The sequence below is a fragment of the Charadrius vociferus genome, unplaced genomic scaffold (genome assembly GCF_000708025.1).
Source record: "Charadrius vociferus isolate BGI_N301 unplaced genomic scaffold, ASM70802v2 scaffold109, whole genome shotgun sequence".
Classification (NCBI taxonomy): Eukaryota; Metazoa; Chordata; class Aves; order Charadriiformes; family Charadriidae; genus Charadrius; species Charadrius vociferus.
Genome location: NW_009650060.1, coordinates 2,864,890 through 2,891,194, shown reverse-complemented (window position 1 = coordinate 2,891,194; position 26,305 = coordinate 2,864,890). Strand labels below are relative to the sequence as shown.

The 26,305-nt window shown below is 41.5% G+C and overlaps 1 protein-coding gene across 1 annotated transcript in view; it reads right to left on the bottom strand.

The window, feature by feature from the left end:
- Positions 1 to 26,305, bottom strand: part of LOC104292346 (von Willebrand factor D and EGF domain-containing protein-like) — a 116,398-nt gene that overhangs the window by 76,383 nt on the left and 13,710 nt on the right. Inside the window, exons 2-4 of the mRNA XM_009891710.1 lie at positions 17,345 to 17,529; positions 5,680 to 5,908; positions 2,874 to 3,106 (exon numbers count right to left, since the gene is read on the bottom strand). Coding sequence (XP_009890012.1) covers positions 2,874 to 3,106; positions 5,680 to 5,908; positions 17,345 to 17,529 — 647 coding nt within the window. The remainder of the gene's footprint in view (positions 1 to 2,873; positions 3,107 to 5,679; positions 5,909 to 17,344; positions 17,530 to 26,305) is intronic.

The following is a 26,305-nucleotide window of genomic DNA, read 5'->3' as shown; positions in this document are numbered from 1 at the left end:
GGCAGGTCTTCCTGTTCTCTGATTGATTTTGTCAAGTCCAGTGGCTGGGATGGAATAAGTATTTAAGCAGGGGGAAAGTTCATTTCTCTTCCCTTGTGAGTGAAAATTAGTTATTTTCTATACTGAAGCACTAATTTGCAGTCTTTTGCATATTCTTCTGCTGTCGCGGAGTGCCACGTGAAACAGGCGCTTCTAGCACAGAGCTTGGAAAGGCTGATTTTACTTAAACTTTTTTATTTTACAATGCACATCATAGTTTATGTATGGTGACAATTGCTCCTCGCTGTATGAACTTTTGGATTGCTGTGCTGAGCAAAATCTGCACAGTTTTCTTCTAAATACCTTTCTTTCTTAGCATAACTCATTACTCACAGTGTGCTGCTATAATTTATAGATGGCTGTGCCTCGAGGAATGAAATGACCTCTGTCACTATCGCATAAATAAGGCTTAGGAATGCCAGAATTTTCATATAAGATGAAGTAGGCTTCTTTCAGCGTTTATATAGAAATAGAGGCATGTTATAGATTTATTTAAGGCTGCAATACTTTGCAAACATTATGCTGCCAACATTACTGTCTGAAATAACAAAACTGGAGCCCAAAGATGAGGGAGAACAGAACACATGATGGCTATTAAAAAATAACTGGCTGTTTAGTCAATACAAGTTCAGAAATGTTGGCCGATAAATCTAAACTCTTCTCTAAGGTTTGACTGCGTATTAAAATATATCAATAGATATTCTATTATGTGACTAACCTATTACCTGGAGACTTTCTGACAGATAAAAAATAGCATAGATATCAATCACCTAAGATGTGATTAAAAAAAAATATTTTTGCTTGGCTGTAGTTTTTTATCTAGGAATGAATAGAGAGTATGCTGATTTCAGACTGTAAAAGCATTGAGGCCAAATTCAGGCTAAGTGCACGCAGACGAAGGGTAGGTCAAACAAAAGCAACCAGGTTTCAAAGTGCTGTAAATTCTGCATCCCTGGGGGACAAAATCTGCTCTGAACACCCGCCATGCACCCTGGCAGTCCGCAGCTATGGGGATGCTACCACTGGGCTGTGCTCAGAGAAGGGGAAAGAGAACTGCAAAGCACCCCAGGTTCATTGTCTCCTCTCTAATATGGCTGTTATCAGGGAGGATCTGGCTTTCCTTTAAAGCTGCCTGAGAAAAACCCTTCCACCTGCATCTTTAATGGGCTGGGAGAAGGTGACAAACTACCTCTGTGTGGTGGAGTTTGGTACCCGGGGTCTGACTCTGCCTGTAGTGGCATCACCTTTCCTTTGCAGTGGCCCTACCGATGCTTACTAAGTTGCTTCAGGTTTCCACCACTGGAGTGAAAGGGGAGTCTGCCGCTTTGGGACTCTTAGACACCCAGAGTGGGATGGCAAACACGGTGAACTGCTTTTTTTAATCTTCATTATGTAAAACCCAATTCCCAGTTACAGCTGAGGCTTCATTGCTTAGTTTTCACCAGTGATGATTTATGGATAATTATAATTAGTCAAATAGGCCATGAAGACCTTTAAAGAAATCTAGCAAGGAAGAGAACATTTTAGCCTCACTAAACCCACTAAATTAAACATGTAGTTTCAGCAGAGGACAAAGAAGGGCTTACTGAAAACTTAATATAATAAAAATGGTCTTATAAAGATTTGGTGATGCTACTAGTTAACAGAACTATATTTTCTCTGAATCCCTCAGGATTGTTAAAACTAGGTTTGAAGTGATTGCAAGCGAAATTATTTTGATGAAAATATCTCCTCGTAACACAAACTTGTCTTAAACTGGCAGAATTGTCTGCCTCATGTTATAATATAAGTGAGGGCAGCATCAGTCAGATTCTGAACTCAGGAAGCAAAATACGAGGAGAAATGAGTAAAAAATATCTAGATTGTGCTACTGTTATAAATGACTCATCCTTTCAAGAACTGGAAAAAGCTTATTCACATTTCTTAAATATCTCAAAGAAGAGCTGCAAAATGCCAAGACTATTTCCAACCTACTTTTAACACAAGGACATTATCCCTGTTTATTCTTTCAGTTCATTGTAGCATCACTAATGGCTCTCTGCCTATAAAAGTTATGAACCTAATTTAACTTTAAAAGTCTTGTTTCTAGACCATGAAAGGCCATGAATTCATACACAACTCATTTTTTTTTCACATCTTGTATTGGATTCTGTTTTGTTGTTGTTGTTGAAACTAGATCTGTGTTGCTATGTAAGCCATCAAATATACTTCTTAAAGATTGTTTTGTAATGAACTCTATCTTTCAGTATGCTATTGAACCAAGAATTTGGAATCAGAGAGGCAGAACACCATGAAAAAGACCATAAAATAAACCTCCCTCTATTTTAAAATGTACCGTCCTTCTTTTCTTTGAAAAGATGTTATTGTGGCTCTGCTCCATGAGTATAAAAATTACTGAGTGCGTATAGCTGAGCCTGCCTCTATGGCAAATTCTCGCTGCTGCAAGATACAAAAAGTACTAGGTGAAAATTGGCTCAGGTGCATGTACCTACCACTCATACCAGCTTCATGGCATTCAAGCTGTAAAGTAAGTGCAAAGACTCAAGTTGCCTTTAGAAAATAGCAAAATGGATAGCTTCCCTGAACTCACTGCAATTCAAAGAAATATTACAGATCCTGAATCTGGTAAATGCTGTTTATGCTGTTTAATAATCTTGTTGCAAAGCAATTTCAGTTTTGGTGTTTTTTGTTTTTTTTGTTTTTTTTTTCTGCAGTAGTTGTAAGTATAATAAGTGAGGAGCAGCACTAATAAAAACACAACAAAGATTTAAGAAAAGGATTTGATCCCCTTGAGTGTTTGACCTTTGTTTCTGCTGAAGGCGGGGTGGCATTACCGTGTCTCCCAATCTGAGATTTACGCCGTTCATCTCGATGTAGGAAAAAGACTGCAGGGTGGTGTCACGCTGAATCTGCTCTTTCTTGCCAGGGGTGGACAGGCGTGACCAGACCACCAGGTATTGCAGCGGTGGCTTTGAGGAGGGGCGGTGGTAAGAGCACTTCAGGTGGACACGACCGTGCACAAGCTCGGGAGTTATCGCTGGTTGCAGAGCCAGGCTTGTGAGTTTGTCTGGAAGAGTGAAACAAAAGAAGGATATAGCACAAAATGTTCTTTTGGTATTACGATTGTTCACTCAACAAGAAGATTTCAACATTACACTACATTTCATGTTCTTGTGATTTGATTATTAACTATGTAAGTAAGAGAATGTATTTCATATGAAATGCAAAAGTTGCTAGTTGTGTACTGACTACCTATTGTTGTTGTAATATTTGACCTATTTTTTATGTTTTTTTTTTTTCTTGATTTTGCAGTAAAAGGAATGTTATTGAAATGAAGCACTCAGATTACTACAAATTAATTACTCTGGCAAAGGCCATCAGCTTTGCATTTCCCTGAAGCACAGCCTTTTGATCCAAGTTTTGCAATAAGTGCAGAAGAGATATGAGAAATAATTATTTTGCAGAGGTAAACTGACTCTCAGGGAGCACCCAGCCCATATTGCCATGCTGTGAAAATCCTTTCCAGGCTGTTCTGGGACATACCTAGGCTGAATCTGCTCAATATAGTCTCCCTCTGCCCAGAATAATGCCACTGTTCTAAAAATACAGCCTGCTTTCTATAGGCTTCAACAGGTAATGAAGTCCGAAAGTTTTCTTCCTGTTAAACTCACCTAGAAAGTAGAAACAAAAAGATGTATAATACTGTAGGGTGACGTTCTTTCATCTCCGGAGACCTGAACTCAAATGCAACATGAAACTGGTTTAGGTGCTTTGAAAGGATAAATTAAGTAACTTCTTTGGAGGAGTGTAGAAAATATTATGGAACCCAAGAGAATAAGGTATGAGGCTGTTACAGCATAATGAAGAACCAGTATGTTAACAGCTGTCCCGGGCAAATAAAGAGTTATGAAAAAGAAACAAGTTGCGTAAAATATGAACAAGGGCCAGTTCTTTATATCCTTTTCTCTTTTGTTTCTAAGGGAAGCTGCCTCAAACTGTGGCTTACATCATGACTTTCTGCAGGGAGTTATTCCAGAAGGACAAAGTTAGGTGAGCAGCTCACGGGAGGATGTGAGCAGAATCGCAAGCACACACGACTCTTTTCCCAGCCGTGTCCTTTCTGCCAAGCTATGAAGCTTTAAATTCATTTTCTTTTGCAGCTAAGAAGTGCTGACTGGTGTCCTGTTCCCAAGCCTCTAGAGGATGGGGCTGAGGAATCAACCACAGCAAGAAGCCGTGACGGTGCCAGATGGACCCATCTCTGGGGCTGCGCAGAGGCTCCTGTGATGCAATGTTCACAGCTGAATTTCAGAAGGTGAGTTAACAACCCCCAGTGAAAACCTTCAGCTTTGGGTGTTTTCCATCCAATACATGATACTGCAAAAACCTCCTAAAGACAAGAAGTTAAAGACTTGGGAGAGCTGGACCTGGCTGAAATGCCTAGGAAAGAGGCGAAAGCTTCAACACCAGTGGTAAGAAAAAGGCAGAAAGTCATTGGCTTGGGATAAATGGGAAGAGATAAACCTTCTTTTACGAAAAATGCAGGCAGATTTACATTACTAAAGAAGTATGGATCAACAGACAGGACAAAACTAATCACCCAATGGGTATTGGTGAAAACCTTTTCACACAAGGGTAGTGGAAATCTATAGTTTTAAAAAAGACAAGCTTAAACTAGAAAACAACTGTGTTCAGTTAAAAAAAGTCATTTGTGAGAAAGAATTGTGGAAATTAAAGAGCAGTTTCATTTATTTTAATACTTTTTTTTTTTATTTCAAATAGTGAATTAATCTCACCCTCTTTGAGCCTTTTTTTGCTGCCTCTTCTTCATGTGGGAATGCTAAAATATTGATCAAGATAAGAAAATAGAAATCTCTCTCTATAAAATTTAGTTAAACTTGAATTTTGCCTGATTGAAAGGTGCTAACCCTAGTTTCTCAGTGTGTCACGTCTCTGTCAAAAATGCTGAAAGGAAAGTATAAAGGTTTTTTTTTTTCCTTTTGAGAAAGGACTGTCTTTTCTGACTAAATCTATATGCACCTGAACATGCTCCGAAGTTCAGAAGGTTTAACTGAGTGAGCAATTGCTTTCTGTTATTCCTTTGTTTCCTAGCTACCGAACAGAGGTTAGATCTCTCGTAGTAGGCTGAAAATTATTTCTGACGAGAGTAATTATATAAATGTCATGAAAAAGATGTTATCAGTTTTGGGTTTTTTCCTTCCAGATTTTCAGAATTATCTTGGGGGGGAGATACTGGATTATTGAAGATAAGAACAGACCTTAGATACAGTATCCTGGATACAGTGCCTCAATAAAACCGAGACGCCTCTGCTCGCTAGCTGTGCAAACTTCAAGCCAAAGTGGAGCCAAAGACAGTAGGAAAGGTTACATCTGAACTGTAACCAAGCAAAGAACACTTCAGTAATACACACCAGATTACATTTTGCACTGGTAATAATAGCTATTCCTCAGGAACACCTTGGACTGCCGCTGATTTATTTTCTACACGGTCTGCATCTCACTGGGAGCAATGCTTGACTCACAAGGTCACCAAGATGTGCATTGCAATACCAGGACCTTTGAACACACAACCAGAGAGGCATACGCAATCTCATTGACAAATACTTTACTGATCCTCACCTTCCGCGCAGTAGCCCATGCATCCTTGAGTAGGCTGCAGGAGATACACAAAGAATTCGCCGCAGTTCCTGACGGCAATGGGTATCCGAAACAAGCAGCAGTCCTTGGTGCCCCCAAAGAAGACCTGCCAGGTAGCACAGGCCGTGAGCCGCTTGCTCTCACCGGGAACCGGCAGGGATTCAGACTTCAGCGACAGCCACACCGGAGCTTGGGTCCCGCATTTATTCATCTGAGGATGCACAGAAAAGAGACCACTTACAGCAAATATGGTAGGACTCTGTGGAGAATCACTAAAACCCAAGAATTTGAGTGTGGTGAACTTGGAGGGTCAGTGAAAAAGCTGTATTGGTGGGAATGAAAATGTCTTGCTCAGTTTAGAGAGGTGGCCTTACACAGGTAAAATTCTCAAAGGACACAATAACTGGATTCCAAAGTATTTCCCTCTCTTTTTGGCTGGTATCAATGAAAAAGATAAAAGCATGTAAACAGGCTAGATCCCTTCTCTGGGAAGCACACTTTGGGCCACATCAGCTGGCCATTCCCATCCACACTTCATCCGTGGCAGAAGAAACCAAAGGCTGTTAGAGCACGAAGGGCAAGAGGATGTTAGAACCATCCCAAAGCAGGACATTGCTATGCTCAGAGCATCACACACCAGCGCCTTCCTCCAAAACAGCTACAGCTTCAGCTGTCATTGTCCTGACAGCTTCTACCTTACGCCTCCAGCATTTTCTGGACGCTTCTTTGGGGCCTGAGCCTCTCCCTCATTCTTGAAGGGAAAAACATACATATATGAAATGTGTACAGGGTATACCTGATATACATAGTTTCTATGATTCTATTAGGAAATTTTTCTTCACTGAAAGGGTTGTCTAGCATTGGAACAGGCTGCCCAGGGAAGTGGTGGAATCACCATCCCTGGAGGTATTTAAAAGATGGGTAAATGTGGTGCTGAGGGACGTGGTTTAGTGGTGGCTTTGGCAGTGTTAGATTAATGGTTGGACTCAATGATATTAAAGGTCCCTTCCAATCTAGATGATTCTATGATTCCATAATTCTTTGATTTCATCAAATTTTCTGGGGTTTTTGACCTTCAGATTTCAGCTTCCACTACAGCCCTGAATCCTCTGAACATAGGACATCCCAAAGCAGAAAAGTTTGGTCCTAAAATGATTTAAACTATGGCATTTTGAGTCATGGCTGGGAGGGCATGCACCAGATTTACCTTTCCCAACTTACAGATGGATGCTCAGGCATCTCAGATCTGAGTTCCTGTCTGTACCTGACAGGCTCTTTCCACTAACTAAAGGGACATGATTATCCAAAGCTGTCTTTAATTTCAGTACCTCGGTGAGGAGATTAGGTATAATCGGAGCCTAATAAAATATACACAGCCAATTACAATGGTAACTTGTTATTTTGCAATGTTACCTATCATTTGCCAATATGCAATGCATACAGATATTTGAGCTAAAGTCTGAAAATTATTACCAAATCCTGACAATAATTTATTCTCAGATATCAGTCATATTCCACAGAGCGTGACTGCCACTGTTGCTTTGCATTTCTTCAGCCAGCAATAGTGAACTACCTCTAATAGTCCCACTCCGGGGACACGCTTCCTCCTGGTGCTGTATACATTTGGCTATATATCATGCTGAATAAAAAATACCCCAACATTTTTTTCCCATTGGCCTGGGTCTGCTGCTTTGCTTTCTGAGATCAAAAGTTGTTTGTGACAGCAGGGGAAACGGTGAAAGTCAAAGGATAAATTTATGAAGTCACGCGCCAGTGCCCTCCTGTAGTCTGAATTGTACCTGGGAGCTATACAAGCCAGAAAGCAGGGACGGGAGAGCGGGGGCTGCACACCCAGGAAAAGAAGAATATTTGAAAAAAATATAAAGTGCATGGCATGACACAGTCTGATTTCCATTTGGAGCTAGTTATTGTCAGGCTTCTAAAAACAAAGATTCCAGAGAGACACCATTAAAATTGCCTGAAGGCTTTTTTTCCCCCCAGAAATGCGGTGGTGGCCGAGCAGAGGGGCTGACCCTGACCTCCTGTTTGGGTGCCCAGGTCCCCGCTGTCCTTGCGGAAGGCGCTGGAGCTCACCCAGCACAGCGGGTCCCCGGGGAGGAAGAGCATGCTGGCCACGTGCTGGCGAAGGAGAAGAGAGCAGCATGAAAATGCTTTTACGTGGAATTTTAGATGAATCCCTTCCTTTATTTAAAAGCCATGTTGTGTGTAACTTTTTAAGGGATTTGTTCTGTTTATTTATTTACAACTCTAAGGGACACCGGTGCTTTCTGTGCTGGGCAAAATGCAGATTTGGGAATTTCTTGTATCCTAGTGGACTTCTGACCTAGAGAGCGAGATCTGACGTGAAGTAACATGTTTCCAAAGCATGTTTATGAGCATGCACTTGTAAGGACAGAGAAGAGTGGAGCAAACATCCCCCATAGAAGCAGTAGTGTATGCAGAGAAAGAAGGATGCGTGCAGAGAGAAGGACTGCAACTGGAGCTGAGCGGTCTTTCCTTCGTACTCATCTTCTCGATGAGATACTTGCACCTTGAATTTCCTCTTACTCCAACTAACTGCTGACTTCAGTGCCTCTGCGTGTGTGAGTAAAGATGACTGGACTGAATCATTATGTTTCAAATTACATTAAAATGCAGATATTTGTGAGTATACCTCCCAGGTGTTTTGCACCCCACAAGCTGGGAAGAATTAAAGTAGTGGGGGTGTGGAGCAGAAGAGATGAATGAATGCTGGATCTCAACTGAGTGTGTGCAAGCTCGCAGAAAACCTTGAAGGAAAATGTTTTGGTAAGGAGACACAGCTCAACCTGTCCATCCTTCCCGGGACGCTCCTCTGCAGAGCTGACCCCACAGCTGGCACCAGGGCTCGCTGCCCGAGGAGGAGGAGGAGGAGGAGGGATGCTGGCACCGCTCATGAATCATAGAATTTTTTAGGCTGGAAGGGACCTTGAAGATCGTCAAGTCCAACCATTAACCTAGCACTGCCAAAACCCACCACTAAACCATGTTCCTCAGCACCATGTCTACCCATCTTTTAAATGCCTCCAGGGATGGTGACTCAATCACTTCCCCGGGCAGCCCGTTCCAATGCTTGATAAGCTTTTCTGTGAAGAATTTTTTCCTCGTATCCAATCTCAATCTCCCCTGGTGTAATTTGAGGCTATTTCCTCTTGTCCTATCACTTGTTACATGGGAGAAGAGGGAGAAGAGACTGACCCCCACCTCTCTCCAACCTCCTTTCAGGTAGCTGTAGAGAGCAGTAAGGTCTCCCCTTTCTCCAGACTAAACTACCCCAGTTCCCTCAGCCGCTCCTCAGACGACATGTCCTCCAGACCCCTCACCAGCTTTGTTGCCCTTCTCTGGACACGCTCCAACACCTCAATGTCCTTCTTGTGGTGAGGGGCCCAAAACTGAGCACAGTACTCGAGGTGGGGCCTCACCAGTGCCGAGTACAGGGTGGGGAATCACTTCCCTGGTCCTGCTCATCACACTATTCCTGATACAGGCCAGGATGCTGTTGGCCTTCTTGGCCACCTGGGCACACTGCCGGCTCATAGGCAGCCGGCTGTCAACCAACACCCCCAGGTCATTCTGCCCTGGCAGCTTTCCAGCCATTCTTCCCCAAGCTGCGTTGGGTTGTTGTGACCTAAGTGTAGGACTGGCACTTGGCCTTGATGAATTTCATACAATTGGCCTCGCCAATGCCATGGGAAGCATTCCCAGTGCTGCTTTCACCAGCTGCAAAGGGCTGCTGCCACCACTTACTGACATTCGGTTGCTGGAAAATGACCTTCAATTGCCCTGAGGTGATGCGGTCTCCTGCAAAGACCTGTGTCTCAAGGAACATTTGTACCCACGGCTGAATAAACTGAAAAAAATATGCTAACAGTTTTCAGTAGAAGACATTTTGTTGCTCAAAAGGAGCCGTTGCATCCACTCACTTCTGCCTTTACCAGTGTAACTGGCCCAAACATGTCAGTGCTTCTCCATCGGGTGTGTGGCCACTCGACGGCCCCTGGCCAGGCACACGCCGTGCCTCAGTTTCCCTGGCCGCTGCCTGACCTTGGGCAAACCGCTTACTCTTTCTGTACCTCCCTTCCTTATCTCTAAACCAGAGGTAGAAGTGGCTGAGATGGTAATAGCACTTCCCTGCCTTGCAGCGGTGCTGAAAAGATAAATTCATTAATGAGACACCCATCTATCTGCTGTGCTGTAGGCCTTGTAGATAAATAGAGAGATGTAAGTGCACTCTGGCCCTGAAAAAAAGATAAAATAAAAAAGACAAAGTAAAAAAAAAAAAAAAGAAAGAAAAAAGAGAAAAAAAAAGGGAAAAAAAAAAGAAAAAAGACAAAGTAAATGTACATAAAAGTGGCTCTGCATCCCCTGTCAACATATAGAGGAAAAAATAAAACACTGAAATAAGAGGACAGTGATTTTCTCCCTCTTTGTATTTATCCTTGCCACAAGTCTGTGAGCCATGTCCGTGCTGGAGACAGTAGGGATTAGCACCGCTGATGTCAGCCGCCAGCGTCATGTGCAGGCTTTCTGATAACACCCCACTGTGATCTGTGGCACCCTGGATTTGTTCTGGCAAATCTTGCACTGAAACCATTTGAGCAAAATAGTTTATTATGTAATCTGCGCAAATTACAAGCCATAATGAACTCTTTTTGACTGACTTTGCACCCAGGAAAAGTCAGACTATGAGAAAGCAAGTTATTGTAACAAACTGATACGGTATTACAGGCTGGCCAAGGAAGAATTTTGGTATCAATCAAGTATTTCTATTTTCCTGGTAGCTTTATGACATACATGCATTTATTTTCTGCTTTGAGCTGCATGCTGTCTGTCTGAGTCAGGCAAGCTGCCCCACTCCAGCCAAAAGGATTTGCTGTATGAGGCCTCTGCAAATTTGAAAACAGACCTGGGAAGGCAAGGGCAAATGTGTATTTGTGTATTCAACCAGTGGTACAGGTAAGAACAGAAAAAAACCAAAGAAAATATATTAAAAAAAAAAAGTCTAAGAGAAGAGACTTCAAAGTGCCAATTTTTTCAAGTATGGCATAATTAGCATTAAATTTTGTAGCAGTCATTTGGGAGAGTAACCAGAAAATTGAATACAGAGACAGTATATGATTGGCATTTAAGATATAGAATTTACCTGCAATAACTGCAGTCATTGCTGCTCTAAGAATAGCATAAAGATGTGGGAATCTCACACTGTAATTCAGCAGTATTTCTAAAATGAAGAAGAAGAGTAATACAGCTGTTGCCACAGAAGAGCAAACTCCGCAAGTCTCTCGTAGGCAGGAGCTCCTCTGTTGGGAGGTCAGTGGTGGGGATCAGACCATGGCTTTGCGGAGGTTCTCCAGGTGAGCTACAGAATGCGACTGCGCAGTAGCAGCACTATTGCTGCAGCGTGCAAAATATCAGTCTTTCTCACTCAAAATGGAAGCTACATGGCAGGAAGAGAAATAAGGTGCAATACCAGTGACACTGGGAAACATGTGTGTGCCCACGGTCTGTCCATTTATTTCTGAGTATATTGGTGAGAAATAGCACCTCTCCCTACAGATCCTGTCTTTAAGCAGTGTCCCAGGTGGTGAGCTGCAGTGGACGTCTGATTAACACTCCATAGAAGAGACCAGAAGCATTTGATTGCTTCAGTTGACATGTTTATTTGGACTTGCAACTGGTCCATGAAGGCCCCATCCCTGGAGGTGTTCAAGGCCAGGCTGGACGGGACTTTGAGCAACCTGGTCTAGTGGGAGGTGTCCCTGCCCATGGCAGGGGGGTTGGAACTAGATGATCTGTAAGGTCCCTTCCAACTCTAACCATTCTATGATTCTATGATTCAATATTGTTGTAAACTCTAAATTTAGGCCACTCAGTGCATCTGTATTAGGTGTACAGTGTACAGCTTGCACAAAGGAGAACTTATCTGACACAAAAAGGAGTTTTTAGGCTGTTGCCAGGCTTCTTTAGCACTCAGTACTCTTTCATACTTTATCCAATTATAATTAAGTGGAGTTTTTAATCTTCAAAGCATTTCATAAACCTTACCTAATTAATCTTCACAACACCTCTATGTGGCAGGTAAGCATTCATTAAGTATTTTTGATTCATAATTAGGCACCAGCTAATCTTTTAAATAATTCAGTTCAGAAAACCTAAATGAAAAAAAATTAAATTTGTTCCCCGTTTGCCCAAACAATGGGACAAACCATTATTGTTTAATCCAATGATGTCTCCTTCCATTTAGTTGGGGTTTGGAGAATCAACTAGTTTGATTGATTGAACACTCTGAGGTTCTTTATAATTGCACAAAGAAATCAAGCTAGATTGTTCTTGTCACTTGGGTATTGCACTGAAATTATGCTGTTAAAAATAAGTAGCACCATATGTGAGAAATGCATTGTTTTAGTTAGATGGAGATGGAAGGCTTTTTGGTATACTGTTGGTCGGCAGTTAAAGCACTGTGATTTTGCATCTGTTATCCACTCAAAACTTTACTTTGTCTTAGGGTTTTTTTTTATTTCTTTGTAGTAAGTTAAAGTAAATAAGATTTTTTATTTCAGTCTGGGGCCGAACTCCACAGAAATCAGTTTACGTCAGGAATATCTGTAGTAGCAATTAAACCAGTGCCTGCCTCGTGTTTCTTTTAAGTACATGCTTCTGAACAATAGAGGCTGTAATTGTAATTTCTATAGAAGGCTTTTTGTATGCCTGAAAAACAAACAAGAAAAACAAAACCTCTTCATACCTACCATTATGATCTTGGAGTATTCACGTATATATGCAAGAAAGAGAATTACAGATGAAAACATGAAATAATACCTTGAAAGTGTCACTTGCTTTTATGTTCATAAAACAATTGCAAATCAAAGTAGGATTAGATTCAGAGCAAAATAAAAACTGAAAGAAAATAAAAAATTAATAGTATGCAGTTGAGATATTGTATTTTGATTGCGAATATAAAATATTCTACAACAGGTTAAGCAGAGGAGGAAATTAAACTGGGTATGGGAAAAAGTAAGTCTTCTCCAGGGGCTACAATATTAAGCATCATAGGCAGCTTAGATTTGACGCGCATTAACATGACCTTGTTTTATACACCAAAGATCAGCATTTAAGCCTATGTTTGAGCCTAGCATGTATATAGAAGTAAATTTATATTGTTAAAAAAGCAGCTGTTGAGAAAACACCAGCCCTCACTGCATAACATGTCCTTTCTATGCCACATTTACATGTAAATTTGGAGATGGCTTTTCTCATTTAGAGAATGAGATTTCTGAAGAAGGATATTGGAAATAATCTGTAAATACTGTCACAGGCAGGTGTTATTACTGGGCATTTCCAAAACAGAGTGTCATATCTGTAACTAACCTGTAGAAATCCTTGCTGCAGGATTCTGGATGTCAAAAAAATTACCGTAACTGGATTGGCTCACGGGAAAGAAATCCCTTTAAAGTCTCATACAACCCGTGTTGTGTGCGCCTGGGGCAGGTGGACTTCTGCTGGAGCGCAAGAGGTGACTTGGAGGCTCCTGCCATGCATGCCAACAGGATTGCAGAAAATAAAGTGAGCCCGAGTGAGGATTTGCCTTAAGACTGGGAGGAAACCAAGAGTTGAAGCAGTGGCTGCTCTGAGAGGTTGAACTTGAGCTGATGGGATGCAGTGCTGTGCATATACCTTTGTGTATTTGCATGTATCTGTCTACGCACCAGGCATGTGCCTATCAGTCTAGGGAGTATGCATATTTTTGTATGCATACATAAATAAATCCCAAAACATACATCTGGGCCACCTGTATTGATGGGTGTTGTGGGAGAACTGCTGACAGATGAGGTACTCCAACATTTCAGAAGATCTGGGGACCAGCGAGACCAGTGTCTCACCTCGGCAGTGGGTGTGCAGTGATTTTTGTGGTCAGGGCAGTAACATCTGTATTTATCTCTCTGCTCAGGGAATATGGTACCATGAATCCTCTGTTTCAGAGGACAAGTGTTTGATAGGGACAGCTGTTCTAGTAGTGATTCTGGTTTTAAGACCTTTCTTTTCAGCTTATCGTTTACTGGTTGCAATTGACTACTCAAAGCTGGAAATATTAACATTGCTTTGAGAAGCAATGAATTCGACTTGTGGGTGCGGTATCACGAGTACTATCGCTGGCTTCAGAACCAATTACTGTTTGCATAATCAAATTCTTAATTGTTGTTTTTCCTTGAGGTTGAAGAGGATAATCTCTGCTTTTTTGCCCCATGTAAATGAGGGGAAGAAGCACATTTCCAGTCATATTTCTGGCTTCATCTTGAGCAGCAAGCCGGCGTTGCAAGGCCTGCCTGTCGATAGCGTGGCATGGCGTTTGGGTTTGCATTACTGTCAGCAGCATGCACTGCTCTTCTGTAACTCACAGATTGGTCTTTTCTCTGACTGCAGAGCAGATCTTCAATAACATTAGCAGGTTGTGTTCTCTCTCATTTCTTTTTAGTAATCATTCCTTTCCTGGGGCATGCCCATATGTACATGTGTACAGATGTATGTGTATACCCTATATTATTTCAATTCAGAAGCTGGAATTAAAATAGTAGTTATTTCTGTAACTGATGTATGCTTTTCCTGTATTGACTCTTAAATACTTCTCTGTGTTTTTAATAGATTTTCTGTTAAGCTTCAATTTTTATGTCACTTTTGTTCTTACTTTGAAGGTCGTTTTGCTGCTAGGTCTGGCCACATCTGCGCATTGTTTCTTGCTCTTAGTACAGTGCCTTAATCTTAGTAAAAGCTTCCCTACGTTTTCTTCCTTTAGTGTTTTTGCCTTTCACAGTGAATTTGGCAGTTCTTGAAGAACAAGCTATTGTTTGTGATCTGTAGGCAGCAGCCTCAATACCTGGGGATACAAAATTTGCAAGTTTGCATTGCTTTTCTACTAGGATTTGTTGTTGGATGGGGAAGCGGCTGTGGCCACGAGTGCATGCCCAGGATCCGGCAATTGCTGGGCCTCCTTCGGGAGCACAGCGGGAGAGGCGAGGAAGAAATAGAGGGAGGAAGGTCAGGCTCATTTGTTACCCCCTGGAGAAATTCAGCAGGCAAAGCCTAAATTGGAAAGCTGTTTCAATCAAATGTATTTTGCCACTGGAGGAATAAGTTTATGGACAGTAGTTGGATTCAAGGGATGGAGAATTCAGGAATACAACTCGCGTTTTCACTCTCTTTGACGTAAAAACTTTTAGGTTTTTCTTCTGTCTTTTTTCCCCTTTGTTTTTCACTTGTTTGTTAAATTAGCGGACAGGAAGCAGCTGCTTAAGAGCTGTTACTCTTTTTTGATTGCAAAAGTTGCTGTGCCTCTTAGCTGTGACACAGTTGTAGACTGAAGCTCTCATAACTTCTGTCTGTGACTTGGATCTGCTCTCCGATGAATCGAATATTTTCTGTGATTATGAAACAATATTCAGACAGGGCCACATTTTTATTGTGGAGCTTTTCTGGGGCAAGGTTCTGAATACAGGGTTTGAGAGCGTGTCTGAAGGAGTCAGCTACCTGTGCCCAGGCACCACAGCCGGACCTCAGGAGCTCACCTCCCTCCTGCCCACCCGGCACCAGCCATTTGTCCTGCCGCAGTTCTCTCCCCAGCTGGGCCGGACCACTGAATCTCCACTGTGGTTTAAATCCCTTTAGAGCTCAGCTGGGTGACAAGAATCCTTACCTACTATTACTTTGAGTTAAATTAATCTTATCCATCGATAAGCAGCTAATTGTATCTGCCCAGTATCAACAGGATATCACCAGGCGTATATTTTACAAGGTACTGGAGTAATGTACTTTTTAACTCTCCAGCTGTATTATTGGGCTTTATTTGGTCTCTTTTCTCTTCTGTCTGTTCAGGATTTTGTCTTTGACTCGTTTAATTAAAATCAGCTCACTCCAGCCAGGGTGGAATGTCCAATAATAACTGCTTATTAAGTAGTGGAAGCTGTGCAGTTATTAATTTAAATTATTTTGTTCCAGAGGTTTTGCTCAAATTAAATGGAAAACCAAATTAAACAACGATTTAATTAAGTGGAAGGGAGAAAACGTAGAAGCAGATTTAGAAGGTGAAGATCTAAAAGAAGCGTATTCTTCCAGTTGTGACATCTAACAGATGTAATCCTTCATCAGCATGGCGAAGCAGAGATTTACTGTCATTCAGAGGATAATGAAGAAAACAACAGCAAGAATTATGTTACAAGATAAGAAACTTAACAAATGAATATAGCTCTACAAACCTGAATAAAAAACTCCAGAGAAAAGATTAAAAGAAACAAAGCATGTATTGTTGGAAAGAAATCTCATACAGTCAAGCATTACTACATACTCAAAATTGCTGAAATACAATGGCAAATTAAATAATTTTATAGAATATATATACTCTTATAGAGCAACCTGTAAAAATAAACTTCATAATGCATTAGGATATTCAAGGATGACCTGCCATGAAATGAATATTTCAATAATAATCATGCCAATTTGTTCACATTAATTAGATTTATGGTTTGTGTATACAGAGAGTTAGAAATCCCACAGAAGTAACAATTATCTCTTAACATTTCATTTAACATTAGATTATTAAGATACACTTCTATTGTGACAAGGTCACAGGTCCATTTTGAATGGGTATGAAACACTATTTGCTATTTTCCAGAAGGTTCTCCAGCTAGAGTAACATCGCCTAATATTAAACTTCCTGGCACTCTAGGTTGAATATTTCATCTTGAAAGTCATTTATGGTAATTAGTTTATTATTTTCTGAATAATTTTGTCTAACAGTGTGTTTGAAATTATTCTAACCTCCTGCAGCTGGGCTATTTGAGATGGCAATGACTTCAGTTAGGGTCTCAAGTTGCTCTGCCAGCAATGATTGCAAGTTAAACGTTATTGTCATACATATTAAACACATAAAAACAGATAATTATTTTGTCTTTTTCAGAGAGTAGTCTTATGTGCTGGGGCTTTTTTGCTCTAGAAAGTCATTAGCATGCTTATGAAACTAAATAATACAAGAAATGGTAATAGCAGAAAAAGACTCAAATATAGCTTTTCCTTCTGTATCACTAAAGAATCTCCTTTCAGATTTATTTTTCTGATTTTTCCCTTCTGATTTCATAGTAAGAACATATTCCTAGTTCATAATCAATTATATGGGGAAAGATTCAGGCTCCAGAATCAATTCTGAAAGCATAGACTTGCTTGGAAAAAGTATCACTTACAGTGACTTGTGTAGATTACTAAGGATCTCTCTTTAGAGTTGGAAAACACCTTGTTTTATGTTTGAATAATGCCCCGTCCATAGGGATCCTGGTCTCTGACAACTGCCCTTGGATACGACACTATTATTATTATTATTATTATTATTATTATTATTATTATTATTATTATTATTATTATTTACTACTACTACTACTACTACTATTACTATTACTATGATTACTACTACGATTATTATTATGGGAAAAGTGTTTTTCCCATTACCACTCACCTATCCCCATGGCAATCTACTGCCTATGAGAGTATAGAGGTGACCAGAAAGGAAAATCACATCAGAGGGTTTATTCAAGTTCACTGGGGTTAGAGCTTAAGTTTTACTGACTTCGACACATCTCGTTGGCATTTCTGCGGGCCTGTTGTCGATCATAAAGCGGTACCATGCCGGCGGCAAGGAGTGGTCACAAACCAGGTCCTGAATTGCCGTTCGCTGCAGCTCCAGTGAGTCAAACCTGGTGCTGCGGTAGGGATTGCGGAGGATGCGGTGTCCCTCAGGTGAGCACTCGGGAGCTGGAAAGGGTGGAAAAGGACAATGATTAAATAAATTAATTCCAGTTAATCTAATTGGATACTGTTAATAACCACTTAAAGAGGGGGTACATCCTCTTATGTTCAGATTCACATTAGGATTGGGATAATTTTCAAGATAAACACTGGGAAAGGATCAAATTTGGTATTAAATATATAAAATTGGAAGCTTGGTAACAAAGACTTTAGTTATCTAGATTTTCGTCATATATGAATCAGAACCAGAAGCCTTAAACCTTTAATGTGATCTCAGTCTAGTTTTAAGGATTAACATCTAAATCGCTCCTCCCCAGAAATCAAGTAATGTTTTGAGGTTCTAAAGCCTCTTGATCCTTGACAACATGTGGGGTTTTTAATTTAGTTTACTATATGCATGAGCATTTTAATCATGATAAAAATTGATGCTCAGATATATTTATACATATACTTTTAAATACATATTTAGAATAATGAGAACAAGAACAGCTAAAGAGAGAAAAAGAAATGGTGAAAAGACAACAGTACCACAGGGTTTTTAGAAATAAGCTCAAGTTAGGCTTGCAAATATTCAAGCCACAGGTCAGACTCGCCTGAGAGCGTGTACCCATGAGCCCAAATATATCAGAGCTTCTGTGCATGCATTGCAAAGTTGAATCAAAACTGCTGCCCTTCGACATATGTTTATTTACACACCTGCCCTGCTTATTTTCATACATCTCTTGATTTTGTACAGAATATTTGGTATTTTCTTACCACCTAATAAAAAGAAGCCTTGCAGTGATTCTTTTAGAAGCTGTTTATTTTCAAAAAGCTGATCATGTAGAAAAAAAGGGCCTTTTCTTGGTTGTCTTAGCCATTTCTCTATGAGGCAAAGTCCATTTTTGCTGCGTTGGCACTGCAGAGTGGGTCACAGGAGGAGACCGAGGTGGGGTTGCTCTGCTTTATGTGTCAGCAACAGAAGGCTCAGCTAATTTCTTGCTGCAGTAATCTTTAATTGCTAATGATGATGTAAGAGGCAGAGAGCACATAGCAGGAATTGCACAACCTGGTTTCAGGAGTGAGCCTGGCAGTCCTCAAAATCACCTCTTTGCACTGTAAATAGAGCTTATTTATGTGACACCGTTGACAGAGAATAAGACCCCTCCCCATAATATCATTTCCCAAATGTCACTTTTCAGATTATAACTCTGCTTTAATATTACGCCGGTGGCAGTCTGAAACAAATTTATCATTTTTATTTTATTGACAAGATACTCAGAAGGTGCAAGTCAATCCACTTATGGTACTATTTTTAAAGATTATTTTTATTGTGCCAAAGGCAAGGCAATGGGATACAAGACAAATGGGCGCAAAATGTAGTGTAACAGAGCCTTTATTGCAATTTTCAGGGAACTAAACTGTCAAAGTGCTCGTGCAATTCCAATGCAAAACTCCACTGAATTAATACAATTGCCTTCTTAAATAAAAAAGGAGTGCCCTGAGCTTTTCTTTTCTACAGGTAAGAGCCATTTTAGAGAGGGAACATTTGGAAATACTGCACCTCTAATTAAATCTGGGATCCAATTCCCTCCCTCAGATGTCCTTTCTGGGGATTTGGGCCCAGCAGTGGCGACCACATGTAGACTGTCCTTTGCCAATTCCCAACCCAAGGGACTAAGTGACATTTCAGCAGACCAACTATTTTAAGCAAATGAAAAGTTTACCCTATATTTAAAAACTGTTAAAAGATGCAGCCCCTTGCTGACCCCCGCAATATCACTCAGTGCTTCAGGAGTGTGAACGGGAACAGGACTTAGGCTCCTGGTGCCCTTTGCTTGCCCTGAGTACCTCCTTTCTGAACAAAAGACAAGAGAGTCTAAAAGTAAACGGCTCTTTGCACAGTATTGCAACAGGAACCCTGCAAGAGCGTTGAAATATAATTAATTGCATTCACTTTCTCAATAATAATAATATCAAATACACCCTTTAAATGTAATTAATAACCTTCTGCTCAATATGTATTAGTTATAATCCAAATTTACACAGCGTGTTTTGGTCTTACCAATGATTAACTACTCTGTCTAAACAACGCAAATGTGTTAGACACTGAGGCACGGCTAATTATTTTTCATCCTTTGCATAGTTTTGTTTGCAGTAGTTCAGAAAACGCTGTTTCGCATATTAACATTATAGGAGGTGAACACTGGGGATGGGACTTGCAAAGGGCAGGGAGGGACTCGGAGGAGCGTGCAGGGAGACATGCAAGGTCAGTAAGGAAAGGAATGTTCACCCATTAAATTTAACAGTATTTGGGACAAAAATATCTTGGTTTCACTCCATAAAGAGCATATATGTGAAGCCCTGGCTCAGCCACCACCTCCAAAGGTGTATTTTATTCTGTATTAAATGTCGGAATATGTTTATGTACCTGTGACTGGGTTTAGCTCTGCTGGCAGGCTGTCATCGAGGAGGCAGCAAGGCAAACTCATCTGCTGTCAGCTCCCCTGGAGCCAGACTGACGGATTTTGTTCTCACCCTGATGCAGATCAGACCAAACCACACCGGAGTTGATGGCGGTGTGCCGGCATGGAGCAGGAGGGAGCGCGAGCAAAAGCTCGACCAGGTTTTGCAGCCAGCCATGAGCAAAACAACCCCTCAGTTACCGTGTTTCCCTTGTAAAATGCTGCTTATTATGGCCTCATGACAGAATCATTGTAAACTTAACATGGAAATTGCAGGCCATGGTACAAGTTAATTACCACTGTCTTTCTCACAGAAATAAATAAATAAAGGCATCAATGTAATCAGATTATATTATAAAAATGTTATTTAAAAAAAAAAACCAAGAAGATACAGTTGAGCCCAGTTGCGTGTTCACCTGAGGGATGCCCGCCTGTGCCTTATGGTGACTGCAGCTACACTCTAATCAGACGAAGCCTTCCTCTTCATTTTTAATTCATGACAAAGTCAGACGCAGATGTCAAGCTCGTGTACAGTGATGAAGTGCTCAATATCACAATTGTTCCCCCTATTGAGGGGAACAATAAAAGTCTGTGTCCATGTCTTGTACAGAGTCGCTGTTACACTGGTGTGCAGGTTAGATTGCCTTTAAAGGGAACTATTTACTCCTTTACATATGAGAAACCTACATATTTAATCTAATTGCTTTATTCAGATGATTGCATTGAAGTCATTTATGAAAAGGATGCTGACTTTTCAGGGAGCTGAGTGCTTGTCGTCATTAGGACCATTCAGATTTCCTTCAGGAAGAAATTAAACTGTGCAGTGAGCTTTTGTTGCTCTGAGTCCAGAGTGGTGTTGGAGTTAAATGTGCAGTAGCCACTGCTTTAGTGTCTTGCAAAGAACTTCTGCTTGAACCGCCGTCATCCTCGATTTAGGCAAGGAGCTGTTGCTAAGACATAGGGATTTGTTCGCTTCACGAGACTCAAAGCATTTTTTCTTACACCCAGCAATTTTGTAGTAGCAGTTTTCTGCAAAGAGACACTTTTTGACACAAAAAGCAAACAAATAATAATACCTGTTGCAGCTCTTCAGTGAAAACAGCATTTGAATAACTCTGGTGGCATGATAAAGCAAGTCCTGTGGGGAAAATCTGCCTCCATTGAAGCCATAAGGAAAGCTGCCGTTAATGCCTGGAGGTCGAGATTCACCTGACATTAATTTGCGGGAAGTTGTTATGAGCAAATGAAATGAGGAGCAGCTTGCAGGCTTGCTGGGAAGAGGAGAGCTTTCTGCAGAAGGATCCAGAAATAGCCAATGGAAAATGAGCAGAAAGTGGACATCTGAACTGGTGTTTCATGCTGAAATACTGTTGTGGACCTGGGGTTTGGCTCTCAGCTAAATGAAACACTGACGTGGCCCCGGCTGGAGGAAGACGTGCATGTCAGTCAATCCTGGGGACAACAGCCCAGAAGCTCATTCTTGGTGGGTTGTTCAATATTGTACTGGGGAGGACAGAGGCTCTACAGGGCTATACCAGGGAGAAGCCAAACAAGAGTCTGGAAAGGGTCTTTTAGGGCATTACTCTAAGATGCCCCCAGCACAGGCCCACACATGTAACACCTTAAACATCTGCTGGCTGGAGCTTATTTCGAATGGGTTGGTAGCTAGATGGTCTGCAAGCGGCTGAGACAACCATGCAGTTCTTGAGCAGTGGTGTTGGTGGAAAAGATGCCGCTGTAGGGACCACCAGGCATTTGTTAAGGGTCCAACCATCCTGGGTGATGCTCAGGGATACAGGGGGAAGAAGCATCAGACGTGTCAGGGAGGGATGCCAGGAAAATTGGCGCAGCAGGCTGGGAACTTGAAAGGAAATAATTCGCTAAAAATTTGCTTTTATTTCTAAAGGCAGGTGAGTGTGGGTGTGACAGAGCTTTACCTGTTGCTTTTGCCCCCAGTAAATTTCAGTGGCTTACGTGGAAGAAGGTCTAAGAAGCTGTGAGATTTTGTTTGTTTGCTTTGAACAGCGGCTGCAAATCAAATAATATCAATAGGTGATGGCAGCTGGAAAACCCTGAAAGAAATATAGTCCACAAGCCCAAGGTACATGTTTGTTTTGGGCAAAGCAGTGCCAGCTACTCAATATATTTAAAGGGCATTCTAAAGCCCTGGGAAAGAGCTAGCGGATCGCAAAATAATTTTTGTGTGGAGGGTGAATGAAAACCCAGTGACCGATCCAGGTAATACCAACCAACAGCACCATTTGGCGATGTGCTATAATTGTTCTGTGACCTGGAAAGAGATATTCCCAGATGCAGATTTCTTTCTTTCCATCATCCCCCACACGGTGGGAGCCCGGCTGGAGCTTTGCCCCAGCACCGCAGCCAGCCCCGGGGCTGGGGAAGGGGGCTGCCCTCCGGCTTGCACATGGCTTCGCTCAAAGGCAGAGACGGGAGGTGCTGGGGAGCTTCTGATGTACGACATTTGAAAATATGCACACATAAGTGTATGTAAGGTATATGAATGTCTCTCTCTATATATATTTTTCAAATTTTGTATAATAATACTCGTATCTTTGACATTTGTATGACATACAGTAAATTTTTGAAGTCCCTCCCTCAGATTTCCACTTTTTGTCTCTTACAATCCATAGTGGAACAAAACATTTTCCAGAATGTTTGAATTTCTCTTCGCGGGAAGGGAAAATTATGGAAGATTTTCATTTGGAAAAATCAGTCTGAAATGCCTAGGCTATTAAGCCATAACTCCAAATTAGTTGCAGACAAGGGACGTGTTTGCTTTCTTCTCTTTCTTTTTTAGAGACAGAAGGAAAGCTTTTCATTGCCAGCCACTTCCATGCCCGGTGGCTGTATTTCACTGACTTAGCAAAGCTCAGGTGAAAGCTTCTGAAGTTTTCAGGGTGTCAGTGCCATCTACTTCCCTGTCATATGATTTACCATACATCGAAAGAGAGGGCAGAAAAGGAAGGCAGATGCTGGGAAAGGGAAATTCTTTCCAAGCTCTTAATGGCTGTGTTCAAAATAACAGTAGAAGGCTCTGATCTGACAGCATTTAAAAATTTCTTTTGGTCGATGCGATGGTCTATTACTAGATAAGGCAGATATTTGCAGCTAAGAAACATCTGACAGTTTGTTACAGGTGAAACTTTCTGCCTTATTTCACCAATATTTGCTAAGGTTTTAATGCAATCATTCTGCACTCTAATAACAAAAATTTCATTCCTAAGAATATTGAGAGGCAGAAATTTGTTGTGAATGTGAAAGTGATTACTACATAAAAATGCTTGAACCATGTATGTTCCTCTGGTAGGTGTAACTTAATAACTTTATGAAAACCCTGATAGCTAATAAATAAAGCTATTTTCAGTTAATTCAGAAGCAGAAGAACCTCCAACTGAACTGAAATGATAAGGAAGCCCATTGTATAAACACCACATACTTATAATGGCCAGGTCTTGAACAAGTCATAATGCGTTCATAAGACAAAATTGATGGAGATAAATGAACCGTTGTGTAAAATGAATGTAATTATAGAAAATTTGACCCAGGAAGAGGCTGAGCACCCGCTGAAAATAATAAGACGTTTTTCACACATATTATTTGTACTGAATAACAGACAGAATTAAGAAGAAGAAAAATCAGGCCAAACAGGAACATGGTTTTCTAGGAGTCTGCTGCTTAATGTTTGCCCTTAGATATTTCACTGTTTTGAAAGTAAGGCATCTTCTTGTAACCCAGGGAACTCAGCATACAATTGAAGACTCTTTCACGTGTATGTCTTACAGAGTAAATACTCTTCTTTCAAGGTAGGCTTTAGACTGTTCGGCTCTAGGGATCTGCGATGTGGGAAACAAAACAGAGCCTGCAATACAACCTCCTGCAGTGCCTGAGTGTGGTCCAAGCACCAATGACAGAGGCAACGACGTGGGAAGAGATCCCTTTCCTTCTTCCCTCAGTCCCATGGATTCTTTATACGACACCCTTGATATTTTGTACTTAAGATATATGTAACTGAAACTCTTACTAGAGGTTACTTCCATCAGGCAGAATTAGTGAGTTTATTGCTTAGTTTTTAGAGAGTTCTTTTTTTTCTGCACAAAGGCGATAGCATGGGGCCCTGAAAGAAAGCGTAGTTGAAAAACATCTTCCCACAATCTCAAGGAAGAGAGATGTTGTCTCTATAAACCATCTGAGTTTCATTTGCCTGGGAACAAGGTCACTTATCATACTGGTCTTCTATGAAATAAAGCAATATACTATTGACAAACCAAGGGCCAACATTCAGTTCCAGAGAAAATGATTATTTATTCATGCTAGTGTCTCTTATCTTGGCTTGCATTTCTATTTTTAACCTGTGGTTTAGAAAGGAGGAATTGATTACATGAAACTGCTCTGCCAGTCTGTGATTCCCCTGAATACTTTGCAGAATAATGTACTATGTACAGCTCACACAGGAGTACGCAGACAGAGGCAGCCGTATGTTTCGCAAGGGGCCATAAGAGGTGTCAAGAGGGGTTGATAAAGTAGGTGACAACAGGAGATCCCCTTGAGGAATGTGAGCAAAGCCTGAGGAACTTCTGGGCAGTTTAATGTGGAGTTTGGAGCACTGTCACAGGAGATGTGCTGAAAAGTGCTTTCTTCAGTGCTTCATAAATAGAGATGATGAAGGAGCCGAGTATTTATTTTCTGGGACAACAACACGTGCGTGGCCCACTGACCATGGAGGTCTGTAACAAGTGGTGTCCCTCAGGGGTCACTACTGGGTCCAGTTCTGATCAATATATTCATCAATGACCTGGATGAAGGGATAGAGTGTACCATCAGCAAGTTTGCTGATGACACAAAACTGGGAGGGGTGGCTGACACGCCAGAAGGCTGTGCCACCTTACAGCGTGACCTGGACAGGCTGGAGAGTTGGGCAAAGAGAAACCTTATGAAGTTCAACAAGGATAAGTGTAGAGTACTGCATCTGGGGTTGAATAACCCCATGCACCAGTACAGGTTGGGGGCTGACCTCCTGGAGAGCAGCTCTGTGGAAAGGGACCTGGGCGTCCTGGTGGACAACAGGATGACCATGAGCCAGCAATGTGCCCTGGTGGCCAAGAAGGCCAATGACATCCTGAGGTGCATCAAAAAGAGTGTGGCCAGCAGGTCGAGGGAGGTCATCCTCCCCCTCTGCTCTGCCCTGGTGAGGCCACATCTGGAGTACTGCGTCCAGTTCTGGGCTCCCCAGTTCAAGAAGGACAGGGATCTGCTGGAGGCGGTCTAGCAAAGGGCTACTAAGATGATTAGGGGACTGGAGCGTCTTTCTTATGAGGAAAGGCTGAGGAACTTGGGTCTGACTAGTCTGGAGAAGAGAAGACTGAGGGGGGATCTTATCAATGCTTATAAATACTTAAAGGGAGGGTGCCAGGGGGATGGGAAGTCTTTTTTCAGTGGTGCCCAGTGACAGGACAAGGGGCAATGGGCACAAACTGGAACACAGGAAGTTCCATCTTAACATGAGGAGGAACTTCCTTCCTTTGAGGGTGGCAGAGCACTGGAACAGGCTGCCCAGAGAGGTTGTGGAGTCTCCCACTCTGGAGACATTCAAAACCCGCCTGGACGCTGTCCTGTGCAACCTGTTGTAGGTGACCCTGCTCTGGCAGTGGGGTTGGACTAGATGATGTCCAGAGGTCCCTTCCAACCCCTACCATTCTGTGATTCTGTGATTCTGTGACCTGAATAAACCAAGAAGTTTCCAGCAGAACTGTTGTCCTTTAAAATGTTTTGGTCTCCAGGACTTGCTATCTGGCATCTCTCATCTATGTGAAAATTGCTCAAGAAGAACATGGTGGGCACAAGAGGGACGACACATGATCACAAGGAGAAAAAGTAATGGGCAGCTGGACAGGACAGGCGAAGTCTGTACTTCCCTTACTTTGTGAAATATAGACTCATCTATTGAATGCGCCAGTTAGAAGAAGCAACAAAGCCAAATTGTGTCAATTACTCTATTAAATTTTACCAAGTCTCATCCTCGCTAATTCTGGCTAGGCTTCGGAGCCAGGAAGGCTGAACATCTGAATATAGAAATCACTTACAATTGCTGTGTCAGAAGAGAATTAAAAACCTCATAAATTTCCTCAAGTTATCTTTAAGTTAATGATGATGCCTTTAAGGACTTCTGAACAATCAATAAAAAGAAAATTATAATTATTGTTATTGATTGGTGTATTTTGCTCTCATCCCTCAGAATGAAAAAATGAAATTAAATGAAAAGGTTCTTTCTTACCTCCTAATCTCAGTTGAACATACACTTGCAAATGTAGCTTTCCTAA